The sequence below is a fragment of the Photinus pyralis genome, unplaced genomic scaffold (assembly GCF_008802855.1).
Source record: "Photinus pyralis isolate 1611_PpyrPB1 unplaced genomic scaffold, Ppyr1.3 Ppyr1.4_LG10, whole genome shotgun sequence".
Taxonomy (NCBI): domain Eukaryota; kingdom Metazoa; phylum Arthropoda; class Insecta; order Coleoptera; family Lampyridae; genus Photinus; species Photinus pyralis.
Genome location: NW_022170250.1, coordinates 8,169,818 through 8,191,389, shown reverse-complemented (window position 1 = coordinate 8,191,389; position 21,572 = coordinate 8,169,818). Strand labels below are relative to the sequence as shown.

General features: G+C 41.1%; 1 protein-coding gene across 2 annotated transcripts in view; it reads right to left on the bottom strand.

Moving 5' to 3' along the window:
* Positions 1-19,979, bottom strand: part of LOC116162322 (unconventional myosin-XVIIIa) — a 69,242-nt gene extending 49,263 nt beyond the window's left edge. For both annotated transcript variants that reach the window (XM_031475923.1, XM_031475924.1), the window contains exons 1-6: positions 19,392-19,979; positions 13,861-14,229; positions 9,988-10,654; positions 9,667-9,940; positions 3,425-4,352; positions 3,164-3,373 (exon numbers count right to left, since the gene is read on the bottom strand). In XM_031475923.1, coding sequence (XP_031331783.1) covers positions 3,164-3,373; positions 3,425-4,352; positions 9,667-9,940; positions 9,988-10,654; positions 13,861-14,229; positions 19,392-19,877 — 2,934 coding nt within the window. In that variant the 5' untranslated portion in view covers positions 19,878-19,979. The remainder of the gene's footprint in view (positions 1-3,163; positions 3,374-3,424; positions 4,353-9,666; positions 9,941-9,987; positions 10,655-13,860; positions 14,230-19,391) is intronic.
* Positions 19,980-21,572: the final 1,593 nt, after the last annotated feature.

The window sequence follows — 21,572 nt, the reverse complement described above, 5'->3', positions numbered from 1 at the left end:
CCGAAATTTCAGAGGTCCAAATGTTTAAAATTCACAAAACTTCAAATTTCAAAAATCCCTGTCTCAAATTCTAAAAATATAATTCTGAAACCTCTAATTTCAAAGAGTCTAAATTACTAAAATCTCAAATTCTCAAAAATCCCAAAATATCAAATACCCAAAAGTTCAAAAATCGCAAGATCACATTCCCTTACTTTTTACACAATTGCAAAACGTAATTGCCGAAATTTCAGATATCCCAAATCTCAAATTCCTAAAATCACATACACCCAAATTTCAAAAATCCCATGATCTCAATATTCCAAAATATTAAATTCCCTAATTTTCAAAAATTCTTAAATCTAATTGCCAAAATTTCAAAAATCCCAAATTCACAAAATTTCGAAATCTAAAATTTTCAAAGATATTAGAATAATCTAGAATTCCCAAGTAATTCCCCTAAACTGAAATTAAACACAATTAAAAAATACCATACCCCAAAATTTGAAATTGATCTTCAAAAATCCGAATGTCTAAAAAATCACAAAATCTAATTCTCGAATTTTCAAAAATCACAGTCAGGTTCCCAAAAATTACAAAAATCCGAAACCTCCGAAGACGAAAAGGAAACCCGAGGAACTAAGGGGTGTGAGAACTGGAAGAAAGAGCGAGAAAGAGAGAAGGGGAAGAGAAATTGAGAAAGGGAAGGCAAAGGAGACAAATAACAAGACGAAAGGGTGTGAGGGGAAAGGACAACGCAATTTAATTTAAATAAATAAATGAGGAAGAGGAAGAGAAATTGAAAAAAGAGGGCGAAGAAGACAGGCATAAAAAAAGGAAGATGGGGAAGGGGGGGTAAAGCGAGAGAAATGAAGATTAGAAACAACAGTGAGAAGGGGGAGAGGAAGAGAAATTGAGAAAGGCAAAAGGATGGAGAAAGAAAGACGTAGAGAGAGGGGAACAAGATAAAGTTTAAATTGAGTTTTTAGTATGCATTTAGTAAAGAGGGCGAGAAGGGGTAGAAAGTGAGAGAAATGATGACAAACAGGAAGCAAGATGGAGAAAGGGGGACAAGACGAAAAATTTTGAAAGAAGAAAGGTGAAGAAAACACACAGAGGGAGTGCGAGGTAGAGGAAATTTTTTTTGCACTATCCGTTGAGTACCTATTGCGCGTGAGTAGAGGCGGAAAGTATGAGAAATAAAGACGAAGAGGGAGGGGAGGGGGGCAAAATGTAGCAGAATGGAGCGAGAGGAGGTGACATTCAGAAAAGATAGACACAGAGAGCAAGACGAAGTAAAATTCAAATTTTAGGTGAGGGAAATGCAGAGGAAAAGGAGCGAGAAGGAGAAGGGGGGAAATAAATGGAAGGGAACGTGAACAAGACAGAGATAGACGTAGAGGGAGTGTGAAGACAAAAAACAAGGTAAGATTTAAATCTTTTTTTAGTATGAGTTGAGTAGGGAGAGTAAGGAGGGCTTCTGGCATACTGAACAGGAAAGATAAAGAGTAGGGGGGGGGGGCAAGATTAAGAGGAATGAAGGTGTGGAGAGAACAGCAGAGAGAAGGGGGAGACGCGGAGAAATTTCAAGACATAGATAAACAAACGGGAGTAGAAGAGATAGAAAAGGTGGGAGAGTATCAGGAGAAAAGAGTAGTGTCAATAGACTGAGCAAGAGCAAGGAGGGCCAAAAGGGGTAGAAAGTGAGAGAAATGATGACAAATACGAAGCAAGACGGAGAGTGGAACAGGAAGAAAAATTGGGAGAGGGAAGGCGAAGAAAACAGACAGAGAGAGTTGGAGGTAGGGAAATCAAACAGTGGAGGGATGCAAGAGGAATAGATGTCAAGATCAAATTTATTTTGTACTATCAGTTAAGTATAGGGGATGTTTATAGGGGTGGAAAGTGAGAGAAATATAGACGAATAGGGAGCGTGAAGGAAAATGGGGCGAGAGGAAGTGAAAACAGGAAGATAAAAGAGACAGAGAGGGTAGTAAAAGAGAAGACAAAGAGAGAAAGACGGAGAGGGAGTGGAAGAGGTAGAAGAAGTGAGAATGTAAAGGACAAAGAAGCAATTACATTTAAATTGATTTTTTAGTGCGCGCTGAGTAAGGAGGGCGAGAAGCGAAGAAGACGGACAAAGAAAGATGAAGAGAGAGTGAGGAAGGTATAGGAAGCGAGATGAAAATGAGGTATGAGGGAGAAAGATGTAAAATTCAAATTTATTTTTAGTCACCTTTTTGAATAGAGTGAGGAAGGGTAGAAAGTGGGAGAAATAAAGGCAAAGAGGGATGTGAGGGAGAAAGGAAGAAGAAAATTGGGAAAGAAAGGCGAAGAAGACAGAGGGAATATGATGGAAAAGGCGAAGTAAATTTCAACTTTATTTTTTAGTGTGCGTTAGGTAAAGAGGGGTTTAAGCTTAGAAAAATAAACAGAAAAGGGGGAAATAAGGAGTAAACACTGAGAAAAAGAAAAGCGAAGGAAACAAAGAGAGATATGGAAAGAAAGCGGAAGAGGTAGAAAGGGGGGAATTGAGAAAGGGAAAGCGAAAAAGACTGACAAAGAAAAATGATACGAGACAGTGGCATCAATAGCGTCTAATTTTTGATTGGTTGTTGAGATGCGCGGCCATGTTGCATCGAGTTTCTGCTACATGTTTATGGCTATTGTTTCATACATGTATTGTGTGTTGCCTACACTACAATTGTACTGCCATTTGATGATTTTTAATTTGAATTTTCGATGCAACATGGCGGCTGGGCGGAGCCGTTTGCTCCTCGTCACTGTTTCGTGCAAAGTGACTGTATCCATTTAGTACCCGTTACGCCATCTGTACATTTTCTCTGTAAATTCGTTGTAATTAGATTTATTGGTATGGGTTTGTAGTTCGGTGTTCTATTAATAGAGATCTCTTAGTATCTTTATGTCCCTCAATATAATTGGTCAATTTCACACCCTATCTCTCTTCGTTTTTCCAGATTACTGGCAGACAGCACCCTTCTGAATTCAGAGGGGTGTGGCCAGGATTCAAAGGTAACATTTTAATTTTGTCGTGATATATAACTGTAACCATTTTAGTTACGACACCTAGTGCCGGAACTGTTCTTGACTCTCAACTAGAGATGCAACACAACACACACTATTTCAAACGAAATGTTAAAATTGACAGAAACGAACTACTTACTTGGCTCAATCCAACTCTGTACCCCGACAGCTCTAAATCCAGGCTCAACAGCATGTCTTCCACCGTCTTCCTCTCGTCCATGACGGGACTTTTCGGTCGTAAATCGCCGCCGAGCAGCTGAAATCGTCGGCGAAACTCGCTCAGCGGCATAAAGTGCGGAAAGCCCTGCTTGTAAAGACGGACCGCTTCCAAAATTTGACCTCCTCGTATCTACAACGAAATTAAGCTCGATTTTCAATCAAAAAAATGCGAACAACTCACCTGAGACCGTAACAGTGGGACGTTAATGACATCTTCGCCTTGGTTCGATGATTTCACGGTGCCGTTCGTCTCGCAGTGGCCCGCGTTGTGCTGCGGAAGGAGGCAGACGACGAAGCGCAGCTTCGTTCGGCGTAGCGTTTCGACGAGACCGTCGATCGTAAATTTCGTCTGTAGACATATGGATTTTCGTTTGATGGCGGCCGGTCCGGCCGTGAAAGTTCGGCGAATGCTCGAGGCCCTTCGCAACGATTGGGAGCCCTCGATTCCGACGATCGAGCCGCTAAAGCTCGAGGCGCCGAGGCCTCGCGCGCCCACGAACAATTTACTGACGTCCTCCTTGCAGCTCTCCTGCAGGACGGTCACGGCGGATCTCGAGACGGGGTTCTCTCTACTACACTTTAGCCATCCGTTACAGGAGTACATCACGGGATTGGTGCCCTGCAGGTGCTGGAGGATGAACTGGTTGTTGCCGGGCGATTTTCTCAGCAGGAGCTGGTGGTCGCGGTCGCCGAAGTGGGTGAAGAGACGCTCGAGGAAGGAGTCGTCCGTCGAACCGGGATAGATCGCCTCCTCGTCGAGCAACCAAAGCAAGCCGCGTCGATCGCAGTCGTGCAGGTCGACCTGCGAGCTGCGGACGACGGTCGCCTGGGCGGTCTTATCCAGTAGATTAACTAGAGGTAGCGGATTGATGATGCTTTCGTTTTCGTTCTCGTCGCAGGTCAGTTCGACGTTCTCCTGGTTGTAGCGGTCGCGCGGAGCCACCAGGTTGGTGTGGTAGAATAGCAGTTGGAGACGCTCCTGCAGGTAGTTGTGGCATAGGTCTTCGAAGGTGGCGCCCATTTGCTTTCCGCAGGAGGCGGGATTTTGAAAACCGGGCGTGTCGACTAAGAGGATGGAGTTGACAGTGTGGATTGATGCGGAAATCGCTCTATAAGCAAATATATGGAATTAGTATTTTTTGCAAATGTAATGTGTAACGAGAGATAAGTTGTTGTGTGGGTGTGGGCATGAAAAGGATCTTTCGGTTACAACTCAAGCTGATTTTTATAATAATTGAAAAATTTCGGCAAAGCGACGCCTACGAGGATTCTGTAGTCGGTCCGTGCAGATATTTTTATTTCCATATATTTGTTTTTCCTCTTAAAAATTAGTTAGTAAATTTTTCGTTTTAATTTTATTGCTTTTGTAAATTACTCAATTTAGATAAGGTGTTAGCAGTAAGACACATCTGGTCGTTTACGATAAGGAGCTATAATCAGCCGAACATTAATTAACGCACGTGTGCATATATAACTGTTTGATATTGATAATTTGATATTGTATTGATATTTTCGCCTATCAGACTTTTTCCTCATTTCACCTCTCCATATTTTTTTAGGTTTAATGTAGTTTAACATTTTTACCTTTCATTTGTCACTTTTCTCTTGTTTCATTTTTGATATTCACTTAATCCTCCCCGCATATTTTTTTTAATTTTTTCAATTCATTTTTCGAATGATTTGATCATTGATAAATTTTGATAATTTTTATGAAAAATATAGCTCATACATGCGTAAATTCCGTCAGACGCCTCTCTCAGGCTTTGAGATCTCAGCACTGGGACCACGTAAAGAGCTGTTTTTGTGTCTTGAATCCTTCTTCTTGAATTTTCTTTAATCGCATCTAATCTTCCTGAATCTTGTTTGATCTTCGTGAATCCTTCTAAATTTCCTTAATCTTCTTTATTAATTTTGAATCCTAAACCTTGAATCCGGAATCGTGAATCCTGAATCTTGAATTCTGAATCTTAAACCCGGAATCCCGAATATTAAATCCCAAATCTTGCATCTTTTTCCTGAATCTTGATTCTTCTTCAACCTCATTCTGAATCTCGAATCATTACTCTTGAATCCTGAATCTGGGATTCTGAATCCTTAAAATTGAATCCTAAACCTTGAATTAAGAACCTTGAATCCAGAATCTTAAATCCTAAATTTTGAATTCTGAATCTTAAACCCGGAATCCCGAATATTAAATCCCGAATCTTGCATCTTTTTCCTGAATCTTGAATCTACTTCCTCATAGAATCTTCCTGAATCCTTCCAAATCTCCTTGAATCTCTAATCCTGAACCACGAATCCTAAATCTTTCTGAATCCTGACCCTTCTTTCATAATTTTGGATCCTGAATTTGGAATCTTGAATCCTGAATCTGGAATCCTGAACCTTGAATGCGGAATCTTGAATCCTGAATCTTAAATCCTCAATCTTTAATTCTGAATTTTGAAGAATCTTGAATCCCAAACCTTGGAATCCTGAATTTTGAATCTGGAATCCTGAATCCCAAATCTTGAATTTTGCGCCTTTTTCTTCATTAATTTTATAGAATCTTCCTGAATTTTTCTAAATGCTCCTGAATGCTCTTTAATTTTCCTTGAATCTTGAATTCTAAATTTTGAATCCTAAATCTCGAAACCTAAATCTTTAATCCTGACTGTTGAAGAATCTGGAATCCTGAATGTTGAATCCAGAATCTTGAATGCGGAATCTAGAATCCTGAATCTTAAATCCTAAATCTTGAATTCTGAATCTTGAACCCGGAATCCCGAATATTAAATCCCGAATCTTGCATCTTTTTCCTGAATCTTGAATCTACTTCAACCTCATAGAATCTTCCTGAATCCTTCCAAATCTCCTTGAATCTCTAATCCTGAACCACGAATCCTAAACCTTTCTGAATCCTGAAACTTCTTTCATCATTTTGGATCCTGAATTTGGAATCTTGAATCCTGAATCTGGAATCCTGAATGTTGAATCCTGAATGCTAAATGCTGAATCTTCAATCCTGAACCTTGAATGCGGAATTTTGAATCCTGAATCTTAAATCCTCAATCTTTAATTCTGAATTTTGAAGAATCTTGAATCCCAAACCTTGAATCCTGAATTTTCAATCTGGAATCCTGAATCCCAAATCTTGAATTTTGCGCCTTTTTCTTCTTTAATTTTATAGAATATTCCTGAATCTTTCAAAATCCTCCTGAATCTTCTTTAATTTTCCTTAAACCACCCAAACCTCCTTGAATCTTGAATTCCAAATTTTTAATCCTGAATCTCGAAACCTAAATCTTTAATCCTGAATGTTGAAGAATCTTGAATCCTGAATCTTGAACCCGAAATCCCGAATATTAAAGCCTGAATCTTGCGTCTTTTTCCTGAATCTTGAATCTTCTTCAACCTCATGAAATCTTCCTGAATCCTCGCAAATCGCCTCGAATCTCGAATCCTGAATCTTGAATCCCGATTCTTGAATCCGGAATTTTGCGTCTTTGTCTTGAACCTTCTTTAATCTTATAGAATCTTCCTTAATCCTACCAAATTTCCTTGAAACTCAAATCATGAATCTCGAAACCTAAATCTTTAATCCTGAATGTTAAAGAATCTTGAATCCTGAATGTTAAATTCAGAATCTCGAATTCGGAATCTAGAATCCTGAATCTTAAATCCAAAATCTTGAACCCGGAATCACGAACATTAAATCCTGAATCTTGCGTCTTTTTCCTGCATCTTTATAAATCCACCTGAATCTTCTTTAATCTTCCTTAATCAACCAAAATCTCCTTGAATCTTAAATTCAAAATCTTGAACCCCGAAACCCGAATATTAAATCCTGAATCTTGAATGTCCAATCTTAAATTCTGAATCTTGAATTTTGCGTCTTTTTCATGAATCTTCTTGAATTTTATAGAATCTTCCTGCATCTTTCTAAATCCAGCTCAATCTTCTGAATCCTAAATCTTGAATCTCTAATCCTAAATCTTTAATACTGAATTTTGAAGAACCTTGAATTCTGAATGTTGAATCCTGAATCCTTAATCTCAAATCTTGAATTTTGCGTCTTTTTCTTTAATTTTATACAATCTTCCTGAATCTTTCCAAATCCTGAATCTTCTTCAACCTTATAGTATCTTCCTTAATCCTACCAAATCTCTTTAATCCTGAATTTTGAAGAACCTTGAATTCTGAATTTTGAATCCTGAATCTTGAATCTGGAATCCTGAATCCCAAATCTTGAATTTTGCGTCTTTTTCTTTAATTTCATACAATCTTCCTGAATCTTTCCAACTCCTGACTCTTCTTTAATCTTCCTTAATCCCCCCAAATCTCCTTGAATGTTGAATCCTGACTCTCAAAACCTAAATCTTTAACCCTGAATTTTGAAGAATCTTTAATCCTGAATCTTGCATTTTGAATACCAAATCTTGAATCCTGAATCATTGAATTTTGAATCTTCTTTAATGTTATAGAATCTTCCTGGATCTTTCTAAATCTTCCTGAATCTTCCTTAATCCACCCAAATCTTCTTGAATCTTGAATCCTAAATTTTGCATCCTGAATCTCAAAACCTTTAATCCTGAATTTTGAAAAATCTTGAACCCTGAATGTTAAATCCAGAAGCTTGAATCCTGAACCTTGCATACGGAATGTCGAGTTCTGAATCTGGAATGCTGAATCTTGAATCCTAAATGTTAAATCCTGAATATTGAACCCAGAACCTTGAATCCTGAAACCTAAATCTTAAATCTCGAATCCTAAATCTTTAATCTTGAATTTCGAAGAATCTTGAATTCTAAACCTGGAATTCTGAATCTTTCTTTATAGAATCTTCCTGAATCTTTCTAAATCCTTCTGAATTGTCTTTAATCTTCGTTAATCCACCCGAATCTCCTTGAAGCTGTAATATTGAATTCTGAAATTTTAATCCTGAATCTTGAATTTTGCGTCTTTTTCTTGAATCTTCCTGAATCTTTTTGAATCTTCTTTAATCTTCCTGATTCCTCCCAAATATCGAAATCCCGAAATTTGTAATTGAAACCTTGACCTTTAAGCCTTTAATCCTGAATCCTTTAATCTTATAGAATCTTCCTTAATCCTACCAAATCTCCTTGAAATTCGAATTCTGAATCTTCAACCTTGAATCCGAAATCTTGATCTCGAATCCTAAATGTTTAATCCTGAATTTTGAAGAATCTTGAATCCTAAACCTTAAATACTGAATCTGGTATGCTGGATCTCGAATCTTTGTTTTAAAAAAGGTCGTACTGGATAGGCAACACACATAACATAGGTGTTGCGTGAGAAGTCACTCAACGCTATCGGACATTCAGATAGGCAACACATCATACAACAAACCATAATTCGCATTTTCGGTAAACGGTTTGAAAGAAGTTCTTGGGACAGTCCTAAAAGTTCAAGGAAGCTTCAAAAGAGTTTCAGTGGACTTTAAAGAGTTACTAGCAACATTTTTTAAACTAAAAAAAAGTAGCTTTAAAGCTTTAAAACAATTAAAAGAGTTCCTCTCTTAAATTGTGTTAAACCTGCGTAGCTATCCTTGTCAAGAATTTCACACTTACATCTTAACGAATGGCAGTTTGGGAAAAATACAAAACGCTCTATACAACAATCCTCGACTTCGACCGTTCGGTAGAGATGCAGAAGGACAGGGATTTTCGCGATGAAGCTTGGCAAAACAAGCGAGTTACTAGATTCTGGGGACGCTTTTTTATTTTGTTTGTTCTGTTTTTAAAGAGTGTACTTACAGCTAGTAACTATTTTATTCCTTCTTGTACTAACTGTCCACCTTTGAATTCGATTTGCTAGTGTCAAATGAAGCGCGTTTAATTGACATGAGTTTTGGGACTGGTCCCAAATTTTTATGATTAGTGCATTGACCGGCTGGAAAATTCGAGTTCCATTTAGAGGAAGCTTTTTGATCTCTTTTTATCTGTCGATATCCTCGTATTTTCAAAGTGTTCAATTTTTCACTCTACCCATACTGTTTAATTTCAAGGTAAGAGCTTGATATCTTCAATCCGTTAATTATAAAGGGGGTTTGCTTTCCTTTACTTTGTTTTCCGGTGTAGACCGTCAGTTATTAAGTTGCGTTTCCGTTCCGTTTTTGTTTGCCGTAATTCTGTTTTAGATTATTCGCCAGTGATCGACCGTATGATTCGATCAACAATTTATTTTCGCGAATGAAGTACCCCATACGCTGTATATTTGCTCCCTTATCTCGTACCTGCTGCCGGGCGGTGCGTAAGCAATACGAGAAAGGGGGTCCTCTTCTCTTTCGTTATGCGATTCTGATTGGCTTAATCAACTTTAAATGGAGCAAAGAGATCATGATGTATACGTGTATGAAGGTCTCAAACAGCCATGGGGCGGATAGTAGGAGAACTAATCTTACCGTTGGGATCTAGCCCTTACCTATTGATCAAGGAAGCTACACAGTTAAAAGTTTCCGCATACAATCCGACGATCATCCCTTCGAGCGCCTCCAACCCGACCACGTCACGATCGAGACCCTTATCGATCGGCGACGGCGTACGAAACGGCGCTCTCGGCGCGTTAGGCGTGCCCAAACCTCCGGAGGCTAGGCCGAAAATAATCCTCGACAATTCCTCGACCGTTGTACCCAGGAGATGGGCTGCTCGTTGTGCCGATTGCGGACTCACGAACTGGTAACGATTGTTCGCGTTTCCTGTAAAAAGTTTTTGTTAGCCAGTTGACGGTTGGTCGACGATTTACCTTTGGTGGCGCCCGCGCAACCGAGATGGAAGATCGCCGCCAAAACCGACCAGATCGTCTTCTGCTCCGATTCGCTTATCTCCAGCACGTGAAACGCATTGCAAACTTTAACGAACTCGACCTGGGCGCGTTGCTTATCCTCATGCTTCTGAAGAAGCGTGATGAAGGGATTCTGCTCGTTGCCGGAGATGCTCTCCAAAAACAGCTCCTTGCGTAAATTGCCCTCGACGCCCGACAGTAAACGGTACATGACGTGGAACGTCGTCTCCGCGTCGATCTTCTTCGCGATCCTCGACTTGTCAAGCATTAAAATCTGTATACTCGCCGACGCGACAACGCCGCTCTGGTCGAAATCCAAGCTAAAAATCTGAGTGAAACGCGTCGCGTTCGCGTTCATCGCCGTCCTGCAATTGCCGAAACTTTCCAAAATCGTCCAGATCGCCGACAATTTTTCGACCGTCAGTATTTTGTTAATCGTTCCGGCGGCCGTCACGAGGTACTGGATCGAGTGCCTGAAGTTCGTCGTCTTTCCCGATCCGGACCTGCCCAGGAATGCTATCGATTGATCTCTTCGCGCCGAGAGCATGTTGTGGTAGGCGGACTGGGCCATTGAGTAGATGTGGGGTGGCATGTCTTCGCTTTTACAGCCTTTAAAAAGCGCTATCACCTGAAACAGTAAAAAAAATGTACTAAAAATTCCCTTCGAGGAATTTAATCGCGATAACGGAAGTGTTATTAGTGTAAACACGATTCATTACCGCCACAAAATATAAGATTCCAGGTCGTCACTTGTGTGTGTGATTTTCTGTATATTTTTTCTGTAAATGCGTTGTAGGTTAAGATTATTGACATAGATTTCACTTCGTAGTTCCTTATTCTGCCACTAGAGGTCACGCAAAATATTTTGAAGACTGATGTATGGTTCTTGTATTTAACTGCAAGCATTACCGATTGTCTTTTGGAGATTATTGTTCAACACCGACCTGATCTTATGTATATTAATTTTTGTCATTGTGAAAAATTTATCCATGCTAGCTTAATTACGTGTCCAATCCTTATGACGTTATATTAGTCTTGTACATTGCCGTCTGGTCTCGACAACTTGCTTTCAAATCAAAGTGATGCTTTTGCTCTTTAACGTCATTTAGACTATTGTTCCTTGTTGAGTGTTAATTACGATTTTTAGTATTCGAGTTACTCGAGTGTGACAAACGTTAACTTTGATCTCGCACATTTTACATGTTTTTGTGTTTATATCTGAATGCAGATTTTAAAGCAACAGCGCTCTTCTGAGCTCAGTAAGGCCATGGCTAGAGTGAAATCGGACCGGTATGTAAACCAATTACATAAATTTTTTCCCATGGCTAAATGAGTTGGACTGGAGGTTCCAACAAGACGGTGCAACGGCACACACTTCATGAACATGTAAAGCGCATTTTTTTAAAACACCCCTACGAAATTTCTTCCATAAATAAGAAAATTGGCACTGCACATCCAGCATCCTACACAAAACCAAATTTGGAAAATGGCGCTACATCTGCTTTTATTCCAAGTGGCTATGTATCAAATTTCATTTAAATCCCTCCATAAATAAGAAAGTTGGCACTGCGCATGCCCAAAACGAAATTTTGAAACTGGCGTTAAATTTGGTTTTATTGTAAGTAGCTATGTATCAAATTTTATTTAAATTTCTTCCAAACGTCCCAATCGCCCTTTGTAGGTACTTTCCTTTGACAATTCAGTCTTAAGATATAAGGACATGTTCTACCCTTCATGGCATTCTAATGGAAGGTCTCATCGAAATAAATTTGTTTGTACAAACTATAACTTTCCCGTGCGACCCTTTTTTGAGATCAGTGAGCGGCGGGGTCTGAGGGGGGGGGGTTAAAATTAATTTTATCTCTCATCATTGTATTTTAATTAAAGGTCTCAACGAAAAGAACCGTTTTCTACCAACTACTGCCCTTCTTTCTGTCCTCTCATCTACGTACGGGGTGGAGAGGGGGGGGGGGGGGATAAACTAGTTTTATCCTTCATGGTACTCTAATGAAAGGTCTCAACGAAAGGAATTAATTTCTACCAACCATACCTCCTCGACCTCTGATCGTGATCGGGTATATTCCCTTATACCCCAAGACCGGATTGTCAGAAGAGGGTACTCACAAAGGGCGATTGAGACGACTGCAAGGAATATATCCATTGGTGATGTCAAATCAAATGCTACTTCTGTTTAAAAAATGCGCTTTGAGTTGTGCACAATTTTAACTTGTTTATTTGACACCATCACCAGAGGCACGCGTCTGCAAAACCCGAGACAAATTGGTTGTCGCATGTAAAATTTACGCACATTAGTAGGTATTGGGGCACTGCGGCCTGGGAAAATTCTGGGGACCATGGGAAATTCTCCCCCTAATTTCGGGAGTTAGCTCTGCATGCCATATTTCGGCAGTTAATCCGGAGTGCGAGATTTCGACAATTGGCCCGGTGTGGCAAATTTCGGCAGTTGCTCCGGAGTGCTATATTGCTGTAGTTGGCCCGGGTGCAAGGCCAAATTTTGGCATTTGATCCGGTGTGAAAGGTCACATTCTTGCAATTGGTCCGGGGTGCGAGACTTCGGCAATTGATATGATGATAATAATAATACTGACAGTTGGTCCGGGGTGCAAGGTTAAATTTGGACAGTTGGTCTGCGGTGCAAGGTCACATTTTGGAATTTCATCCGAAGTGCCATATTTCGGCAGTTGTCCAGAGTAAGAGATTTTGAAAATTGGCCAGGGGTGTCGTATTCCGACAGTTGGTCAGGGGTGCTATATTTCTGTGGTTGGTCCGGAATGCAAAGTCACATTTTGGCATTTGATCAGGGTACAAAGTTCAAATTTTGTCAGTTGGCTCGGGGTGCAAGGTCAAATTTGAGCAGTTGGTCAAGAGTGCAATGTCGCATTTTGGCATTTGATCTGGATTGCTATATTTCGGCAGTTGGTGCGAGATTTCGGGAATTGGCCCGAGGTGCACTTTTGGCAGTTGGTCCGGGATGCGAAGTCAAAGTTTGGCAGTTGTTCCGAGGTGCCATATTTCGATAGTTGGTCTGGGGTGCGAGATATCGGCAGTTGATCCAGAGTTCGGGATCATAACTCAAGATCATCATCAGATTGATAAGCAACTTTTGAACGGCGAACGAATTTTTGGGTTTTAAATGGCGCGCAACCTTTGGACTTTGAACAGTGAGAAATAGACTTTGAACGGCGACCAACCTTTGCACTTTGAACGACCGGAAACCTTTGGACTTTAAACAGTGCTTGTAGTTATAGTATTGTCATTGAGGTGATCTAGAAGTCTTGAGCGATTGCAGTAGACCAGTCAGTATCGTCGCAGTCATGACAAGTGTACAACCGAAACGCGGAACGGTATGATGAAGGTGTATGATTCTTGGCATTTTCGCACAGTGTATGGGGATGCAACTGTAACTTCTGACATTATTCAGAGGACCTGGAACTGAGGTCGATTATCGCATGTCGGGGGGAGCAGATAAGTGAATGGTCTCTAAATTTTGGTAAAAAATTAAACTATATCACAATGTTACTTATTAATGTTCCGAGTCCAGCTTTTCTCGATGACCTTGTATAGAATCTCTAGATTGTAAATCAACAGGTTGAGCGCTAGCCTTTTATCTCAGGTATCGAGGGTTTGAATCCCATAATTTTATCACCGATGACGCCAAGGTGGCGGATTCAAAATAACATCCAAAATTGTGGGTTCAGAAACAGAATCTTTGAAGCCCGTTGACAATGACCATGAAGATGACAAAATGATCAACAATTGAAACAAAATAATTTAAAAAAATGATAATGTCGATAAGTTCAAATTTTCTCTTACCTTCTCTGAATAAATCGCGAGAGGCGCCATCGGATTAACCACCAGCAGAATTCCGTTGCCTGCGTACGTGTGAATTAGGTTCGTCGCGTATCGCTGTCGTATCGTGTGAAGTAGACTAGATTCGTTTAGGTGCCTCAGGGTGGAGAGATCCTCGGCCCGATCGAACTGTGGCGGATTAGCCTTTTCCACGTCGTCCTCGTCCACGTCCAAAATGTCACCCATTTCGTCTAAGCGTATTCGTAACTTTCCCGTCTCCAAATTGGAGCCGGCGTCCTTCCTTGCCGCCGCGAAACCGCCGCGATGCACCAGCCAGATCCTCTCGGCGTCGAGCCATTGCTTCTCGCTCGTCACCTGCTCCTCGGATTTCGCCTGGAAGGAAATTGGCGCGTTAGAAAATTGATCGATCGCGTACGACATTATATTTGCGAGTGTACGGTCAGAGAATAATGTGACTTACGTCCTTGGAAATTGATGTCGTAATTGGCGTATGATACATCATATTGTAATTAGATACCGACGAAAAAAACACCCAAAAAATGGTAAAGGCTCGAAATTACGTTGTTGCCAAAAATATTAAGGTAAAAGTTTCCCAAAGTGAGACCTGACCCCTGTAATTACCGTGCACTTAGTAATTAAATTAAGTGGGTCGAACACGTTCAACTTGAGTAATTGCTACAAGTTTTAATTCACATACCTATGGTAGTAGGTACACAAGTGATTCTTAGATCAGATTTTTCAGCATTTTATTGCACATTTTGGACGATTTTTTATGTCCTTAGAGCCTGTTGGAATTTAGATTGATGCCTCTAAATCCTAATTATTCCCACAAGATCTCACACAAAACACTCTCCCATTTTTTCGGCCATTTCAAAATTTTGTCCCATATATACAGGATGTAGCATAGAGGTCTGTAAACAATTGGGTGATCAGAGGTTTCTTCTTTAATTTTTTTCTCGACAACGAAAGAATTAGGTACACTAAGTTACCCTAAATCGTGGGATCGCGGAAAAATTATTATCTCGACACCAAATTCTGCTGGGGGGGGGGCTGCAGTGTCTGGGGAGTGTACAATACCCCCACCGGTAACATCCCCCCCCCCCAAGACCGCCAGGTACTATGTTCCCAGCAATACTTCTTAGGAAAAGGCGATCTTACGATCCATACTCTAAAAAGCACCTTGTGAATCCCAAGGGCAAACGTTTTGGGGGACACAGTTTTACCGGGAGGTGTGGGGGGAATACCCCCCAGCCAAAACCTCCCAAGCAGACGATTTCGAGAAAGTCATCCTGAGAGTACCGGGTGTTATATAATTATCATAGAGTCTTCCTTCTCCCGCTGGGGGGGGGGGGGGTATTCCATACCTCCCAGACACAGTATCTCCTAAAACATGGTGCTTTTTAGAATAAGGATCGTAAGATCGCCTTCTCCTAAGAAGTATTCTTAGGAGGAAAGAAGGAAGATTCTATGGTAATTATATAACACCCGGTACTCTCAGGATGACTTTCTCGAAATCGTTATAGAACCATCATCCGCTTAGTGCTTTTGACTGGGGGGGGGGGGGGGGTATTCCATACCACTTTACCCCACAAAACTGTTTGCTCTCGGGATTCACATGGTGCTTTGTAGAATAAGGATCGTAAGATCGCCTTCTCCTAAGAAGTATTGCTGGGAACATAGTACCGGGGGGTCGGGGGGGTATGGAATTCCCCCCACCGAGAGAAGGAAGATTCTATGATAATTATATAACACCCAGTACTCTCAGGATGACTTTTTCGAAATCGTTATAGAACCATTCTCCGCTTGGTGGTTCTGGCTGGGGGGTATTCCATACTCCCCAGATCCCCCGGTACCACTTTTCCCCTCAAAACTGTTTACTCTCGGGATTCAGATGGTGCTTTTTAGAATAAGGATAATAAGATCGCCTTCTCCTAAGAAGTATTGCTGGGAACATAGTACCGGGGGGTCTGGGGGGGTATGGAATACCCCCCAGCGAGAGAAGGAAGATTCTATGGTAATTATAAGTACAAGTACTCTCAGAGTGACTTTTTCGAAATCGTTATAAACCCATCGTCCACTTAGTGGTTTTGGCTGGGGGGTATTCCATACCCCCCAGACCCCGCGGTACCACTTTACCCCACAAAACTGTTTGCTCTCGGGATTCACATGGTGCTTTTTAGAATAAGGATCGTAATATCACCTTCTCCTAAGAAGAATTGCTGGGAACATAGTACCGGGGGGTCTGGAATACCCCCCAGCGAGAGAAGGAAGATTCTATGATAATTATATAACACTCGGTACTCTCAGGATGACTCTCGAAATCGTTATAGAACCATCGTTTGCTTGGGGGATTTTGGCTGGGGCTGGGGGGTATTCCATACCCCCCAGAACCACTTTACCCCACAAAACTGTTTGCTCTCGGGATTCACATGGTGCTTTTTAGAATAAAAATCGTAAGATCGCCTTCTCCTAAGAAGTATTGCTGGGAACATAGTACCGGGGGGTCTGGGGGGTATAGAGTACCCCCCTCCCCAGCGAGAGAAGGAAGATTCTATGGTAATTATATAACACCCAGTACTCTCAGGATGATTTTTTCAAAATCGTTATCACACCATCGTCCGCTTGGTGGTTTTGGCTGGGGGGATTCCATACCCCCCAGACCCCTCCGGTAACACTGCATCTCCTAAAACTGTTTGCTCTCGGGATTCACATGGTACTTTTTAGAATAAAGATCGCCTTCTCCTAAGAAGTATTGCTGGGAACATAGTACCGGGGGGTCTGGGGGGGTATTGAATACCCCTCAGCGAGAGAAGGAAGATTCTATGGTAATTATAAGTACAAGTACTCTCAGAGTGACTTTTTCGAAATCGTTATAAACCCATCGTCCACTTAGTGGTTTTGGCTGGGGGGGATTCCATACCCCCCAGACCCCGCGGCACCACTTTACCCCACAAAACTGCTGGGAACATAGTACCGGGGGGTCTGGAATACCCCCCAGCGAGAGAAGGAAGATTCTATGATAATTATATAACACTCGGTACTCTCAGGATGACTCTCGAAATCGTTATAGAACCATCGTTTGCTTGGGGGATTTTGGCAGGGGCTGGGGGGTATTCTATACCCCCCAGACCCCCGGTACCACTTTACCCCACAAAACTGTTTGCTCTCGGGATTCACATGGTGCTTTTTAGAATAAAAATCGTAAGATCGCCTTCTCCTAAGAAATATTGCTGGGAACATAGTACCGGGGGGTCTGGGGGGTATAGAGTACCGCCCTCCCCAGCGAGAGAAGGAAGATTCTATGGTAATTATATAACACCCAGTACTCTCAGGATGATTTTTTCAAAATTATATAACACCCAGTACTCTCAGGATGATTTTTTCAAAATCGTTATCACACCATCGTCCGCTTGGTGGTTTTGGCTGGGGGGATTCCATACCCCCCAGACCCCTCCGGTAATACTGCATCTCCTAAAACTGTTTGCTCTCGGGATTCACATGGTACTTTTTAGAATAAAGATCGCCTTCTCCTAAGAAGTATTGCTGGGAACATAGTACCGGGGGGTCAGGGGGGTATGGAATACCCACTAGCGAGAGAAGGAAGATTCTATGATAATTATATTAACACTCGGTACTCTCAGGATGACTTTCTCGAAATCGTTATAAAACCATCGTCTGCTTGGGGGGTTTTGGCTGGGGGATATTCCATACCCCCCCCAGACCCCCCGGTACCACTATAAAGATAGTAAGATCGCCTTCTCCTAAGAAGTATTGCTGGGAACATAGTACCAGGGGGTCTGGGGGGTATGGAATTGTAAGAATAAATACGCGAGCATTCGGTGAAATGGAAGATTAACGTTGTTGTGCCGGAGATTTGGACCCGAGTTTGGACCATATTCAGTTCCAATGAATTAACAATTAAAAATGGCCGTCTGCATTAATAAGAAGCTATTTTGTAGGCATTCTTTAATTAATAAGGAATAGAGGGTTAGCTTTCGCGAAAAACTTTGAGGATTCGTGGTCAAGCAGGCAGAGAGACCGGCGGGTGATTCTTATAGAAAATTAAAATTAATCAATGAGTGTTTGGTCTTCGGCGCGACCAATTAGTTCCCAATTTATAATTTTGATTATCTAGCGTCTCAACTACAGAAAGTGTAACCGTACAGTCCTACAGTATAATCAATAATTAGAAAATCTAGACGGGGTGAATAGGGGCGAGGCGAGGCCTAAGCCAAAGCCATGTTCACTATTATGTTCCTTTTAATACCACAGAGAACATAGCTTCGCCTCGCCCTGTTACTACCCATCCGAAGAACGCTTCAAGTTAGGTCACTTTGCCGTACTAACAGAGCGAGGCGAGGCGGCGCAGCCGCCGAAGCCGAAGCTATGTCCCCTATTGTATTCTTTTTAACACCATAGGGGATATATCTTCGTCTTCGGCGACTGAAAATGAAGCTATGCCCTCTATATTTCCTCGCCTCACCATAATACTACCTTTTCGAGATAGTTTTCTTCCAATTTCAACTCAATTATTTTATTTATATAATTTCTATCTATTACACGACAACCAATTAGAGGACGTTAAAACTTAATTGTGAAATACGCGCGTTTTCATCGCGTAAAATGGAATTGCGTTTGGTCAAGGACAGATTAATTAAACGCGCTGGGTTATTTTTCCCCGCAAAATTCAGCTGTGTCGCCGTTAATGAACAAACGGGGATTAACCTTGATTGCAGGAATACGTAACTAAAGACCGTTAATGGCAAACGTTCCCGGTTTTTACATGCTTGCGATCCGTGAACACAAGGATTAGCGGTTCGAAAAAACTACATCCAAGAACTTTTGGGTTCGGTGGAGCATTTTTTACCGTCGGAAGGTTCCAATCTGCAGCTTCAGGATTTATTTTGTCCGTATCATTGTAACGAGGCCGTTCCGGCCTTCTTATTGTGTCACCGGTGTTTGTAAAATGGATTTCTGTCACGCAAATTTGAAGGCGTTTGTTTTGCAAATATTTTTATCGTGTATGGACCCATGAAAATAGCATTTGACAAAAAATCTTCCTTGTGTTATCTTTGAATCAAAATTAAGGGTAGTGAGGGGAGTAATTGATTTCATGTATACAGGGCGGCGCATACAATACGCGTAATTTGTGAGGTTTACCTTTCAATAATTTTTTTGAAATATACAGGGTGGTCATAATTTCTTTTATATTCAAAATATTGGGGGCTTTTGTCACAAATTGCGATAGACAAAAAACGAATTGTTATGCAACAAAATGGCTTCCGTATTTCGGCGGCGATTTCTTAAAAATTAACTTGTGATGAATCACACGGTCCATTTCGCGTGAAAACGAGTATAACTGGCCGCTGTTGAATAAATCGTGCCGAAAAAAACAGGGAGTTGCAGAACCGCTTTCCTTCGCCTGTTGTTATCGGTCACGTAAACCTTTTTTTCGAATGCTAATTGCGCCTACTTTCCCCGCCATTTTATTTACTAGCATTGAACTTTGAGAGCAATTACGCAACGGCGCTTACCTTCGCATTAGCGAGCAGTTCGTCCCAGTCCTTCAGGGCACCTTTCTCGATCGAGAAATTCGCCTTCCTCCTCTCGGCGAGAGAGACGACCTCGCGCAAAGTGATCGATTTGGCGGCGTCGAGGTGGCGTCTTCGCCGTCGGAAGGACGACCTGTTCGAGTTCCACGGCGGTCGCTCGACGCCGCCGCCGTTTAGTACGATTTTCTCGTCGAGCACCTGGCGCAGTCGAAGTCGCCTCCTTTCCCGTTTTTCGGAGGGCTGATGCGTTTTGGCGCACGTCGCCTTGGTCGTCGTCGAGTGCAGGCGCTCGATTATTTCGACGTCCTTTTTCGACTGCTTAGTTTTACCGTCGCCGCCGTCGCCTGGGTAATTGCCGCAAGCGTGCGCTGCGCCCTTGCACGATCTGTGCTGGTTTCGCAAACTTCTCGGCGAACACTCGTAGCCGCACCGCAACGAGTTCTCGAACGCCTTTTGCAATTGATACATCGTTACCTAATTGGCGGAGGTCAAAGATCACTCACAAAGAAAAACGGAACAATCGCAACAACATTTTCGAGCGCGGCGGCGTTCGACGGGAGCGCGCGCGGACAGCGATATTAAGAAACTGAGAGTGACCAAAGGTTCTTTTCACATATTTCGTGTTTTGTATAACAAGTAGTCGTAGTAGGACGGATTGTAATAACGCGTGGGTAGCTTGCCCCGCATAATTTACGAGCGCAAAATCATTGTTGGCGGACGCTCTCTTGCGCGCGTATACACGGTAATTACATCTTAACGAGCCTAGAAAAGATGCAATTTGACGTCACCAAGGGCACACGCCCATCAACAGTTCTTTGGATTTGAGATATTGTGTCATGGCTTCTTCGGCGAAATTTGAATAGTCATTTCTGGTCAACCGTTTTTAACGGATGAATTTGATTGCTTCACTGTAACAATCGTAAAATCACCAGGTATCTTGATTCTAAAATCAAACGATTTTAGGTGTACAATTTAAAAAAAAAGAAGTTGAAAATATTCGCCCGCTTAAGGGATACGGGCGAGGATACGGGGGATAATCAAAAAATTGTCAATTTCAGAATGACTATATTTAAAAAAGATTTTTATAGAAAAGTGTCTTTCTAATGTTGAATAATCGGCCGTTTTCAAAACACGGGGGTATACGGGGTCAGGCAGAAAAGTAACACTAGAAAATTTAAAAAATCAATATCAATTCAAAAAAATTGAAAAAAGATCTTTAAAAATCAAATCCAAAAAACTTTTTCGAGTCATTTGAATTTTTTTTACATTTTTAAAATTTTTTTGAATCTTTTTTGAATTTTTTAAATCACATATCTTTTTTGCATATCACCCTTACTGTGGTATACTTTTGAAAAAAGAATTTAATATGCTATCTTTTTATAATAAAATATACAGGGTGTTTCATTTAAGAAATAAGGTTAAGTCCGATAACTTTTTTAGCTGACCCCGTATACTTATATCAAAAAGATCAGATTATGCAACTTTTCTAATAAACATTTTTCTGTATGCGTATCTAAGAAACTATATCGCCATTCTACAGTTCACATTTTTTTATTTTCCCCCGTATCTCTTAAGCGAGCGAATATGTTCAAAGTGTAATTCTGCAATTTTAATTTTGGCTCAGAAAGAGCACATGACCCCCTAACAATTACGGAGATACCCTGTACACTCTACTGTTATCAATATACAGAGTGTAAATAAATGTCACGCAGATATTTCAGGGTGAGATAGTACTCGTTAAAATAAGAAAAAAATAGACATATATTCACGATCTAAAATGCGTCGTTTTTGTTATACAGGATGGGAAAGAAAATGTAACACCCCGTATACTGCGACCAACTACTTTGATACTTTATTGTAGAGATTCTAAAAATGTGAAACAATTACCAGAGAACATAAAGAAAAAAATGTAAACTTCCCCCCCCCCCCCTCCCCGCATATGTAACGATCCCCACGGAAAAATAAAAAAAATGTCAATTTCAAAATGGCCCTATATTTTCTTAGTTAAAAAAATACAGAAAAGTTTCTTTATAATGATTTTGAATAATCTGCTGTTTTCAAAATAAAGTATAGGGGGTCAGATAAAAAAGTTATCGAACCTAACCTCAATTTTTTAAATAGAACACCCCTGAACATTTTAATAAAAAATATATCGTCTCTTTT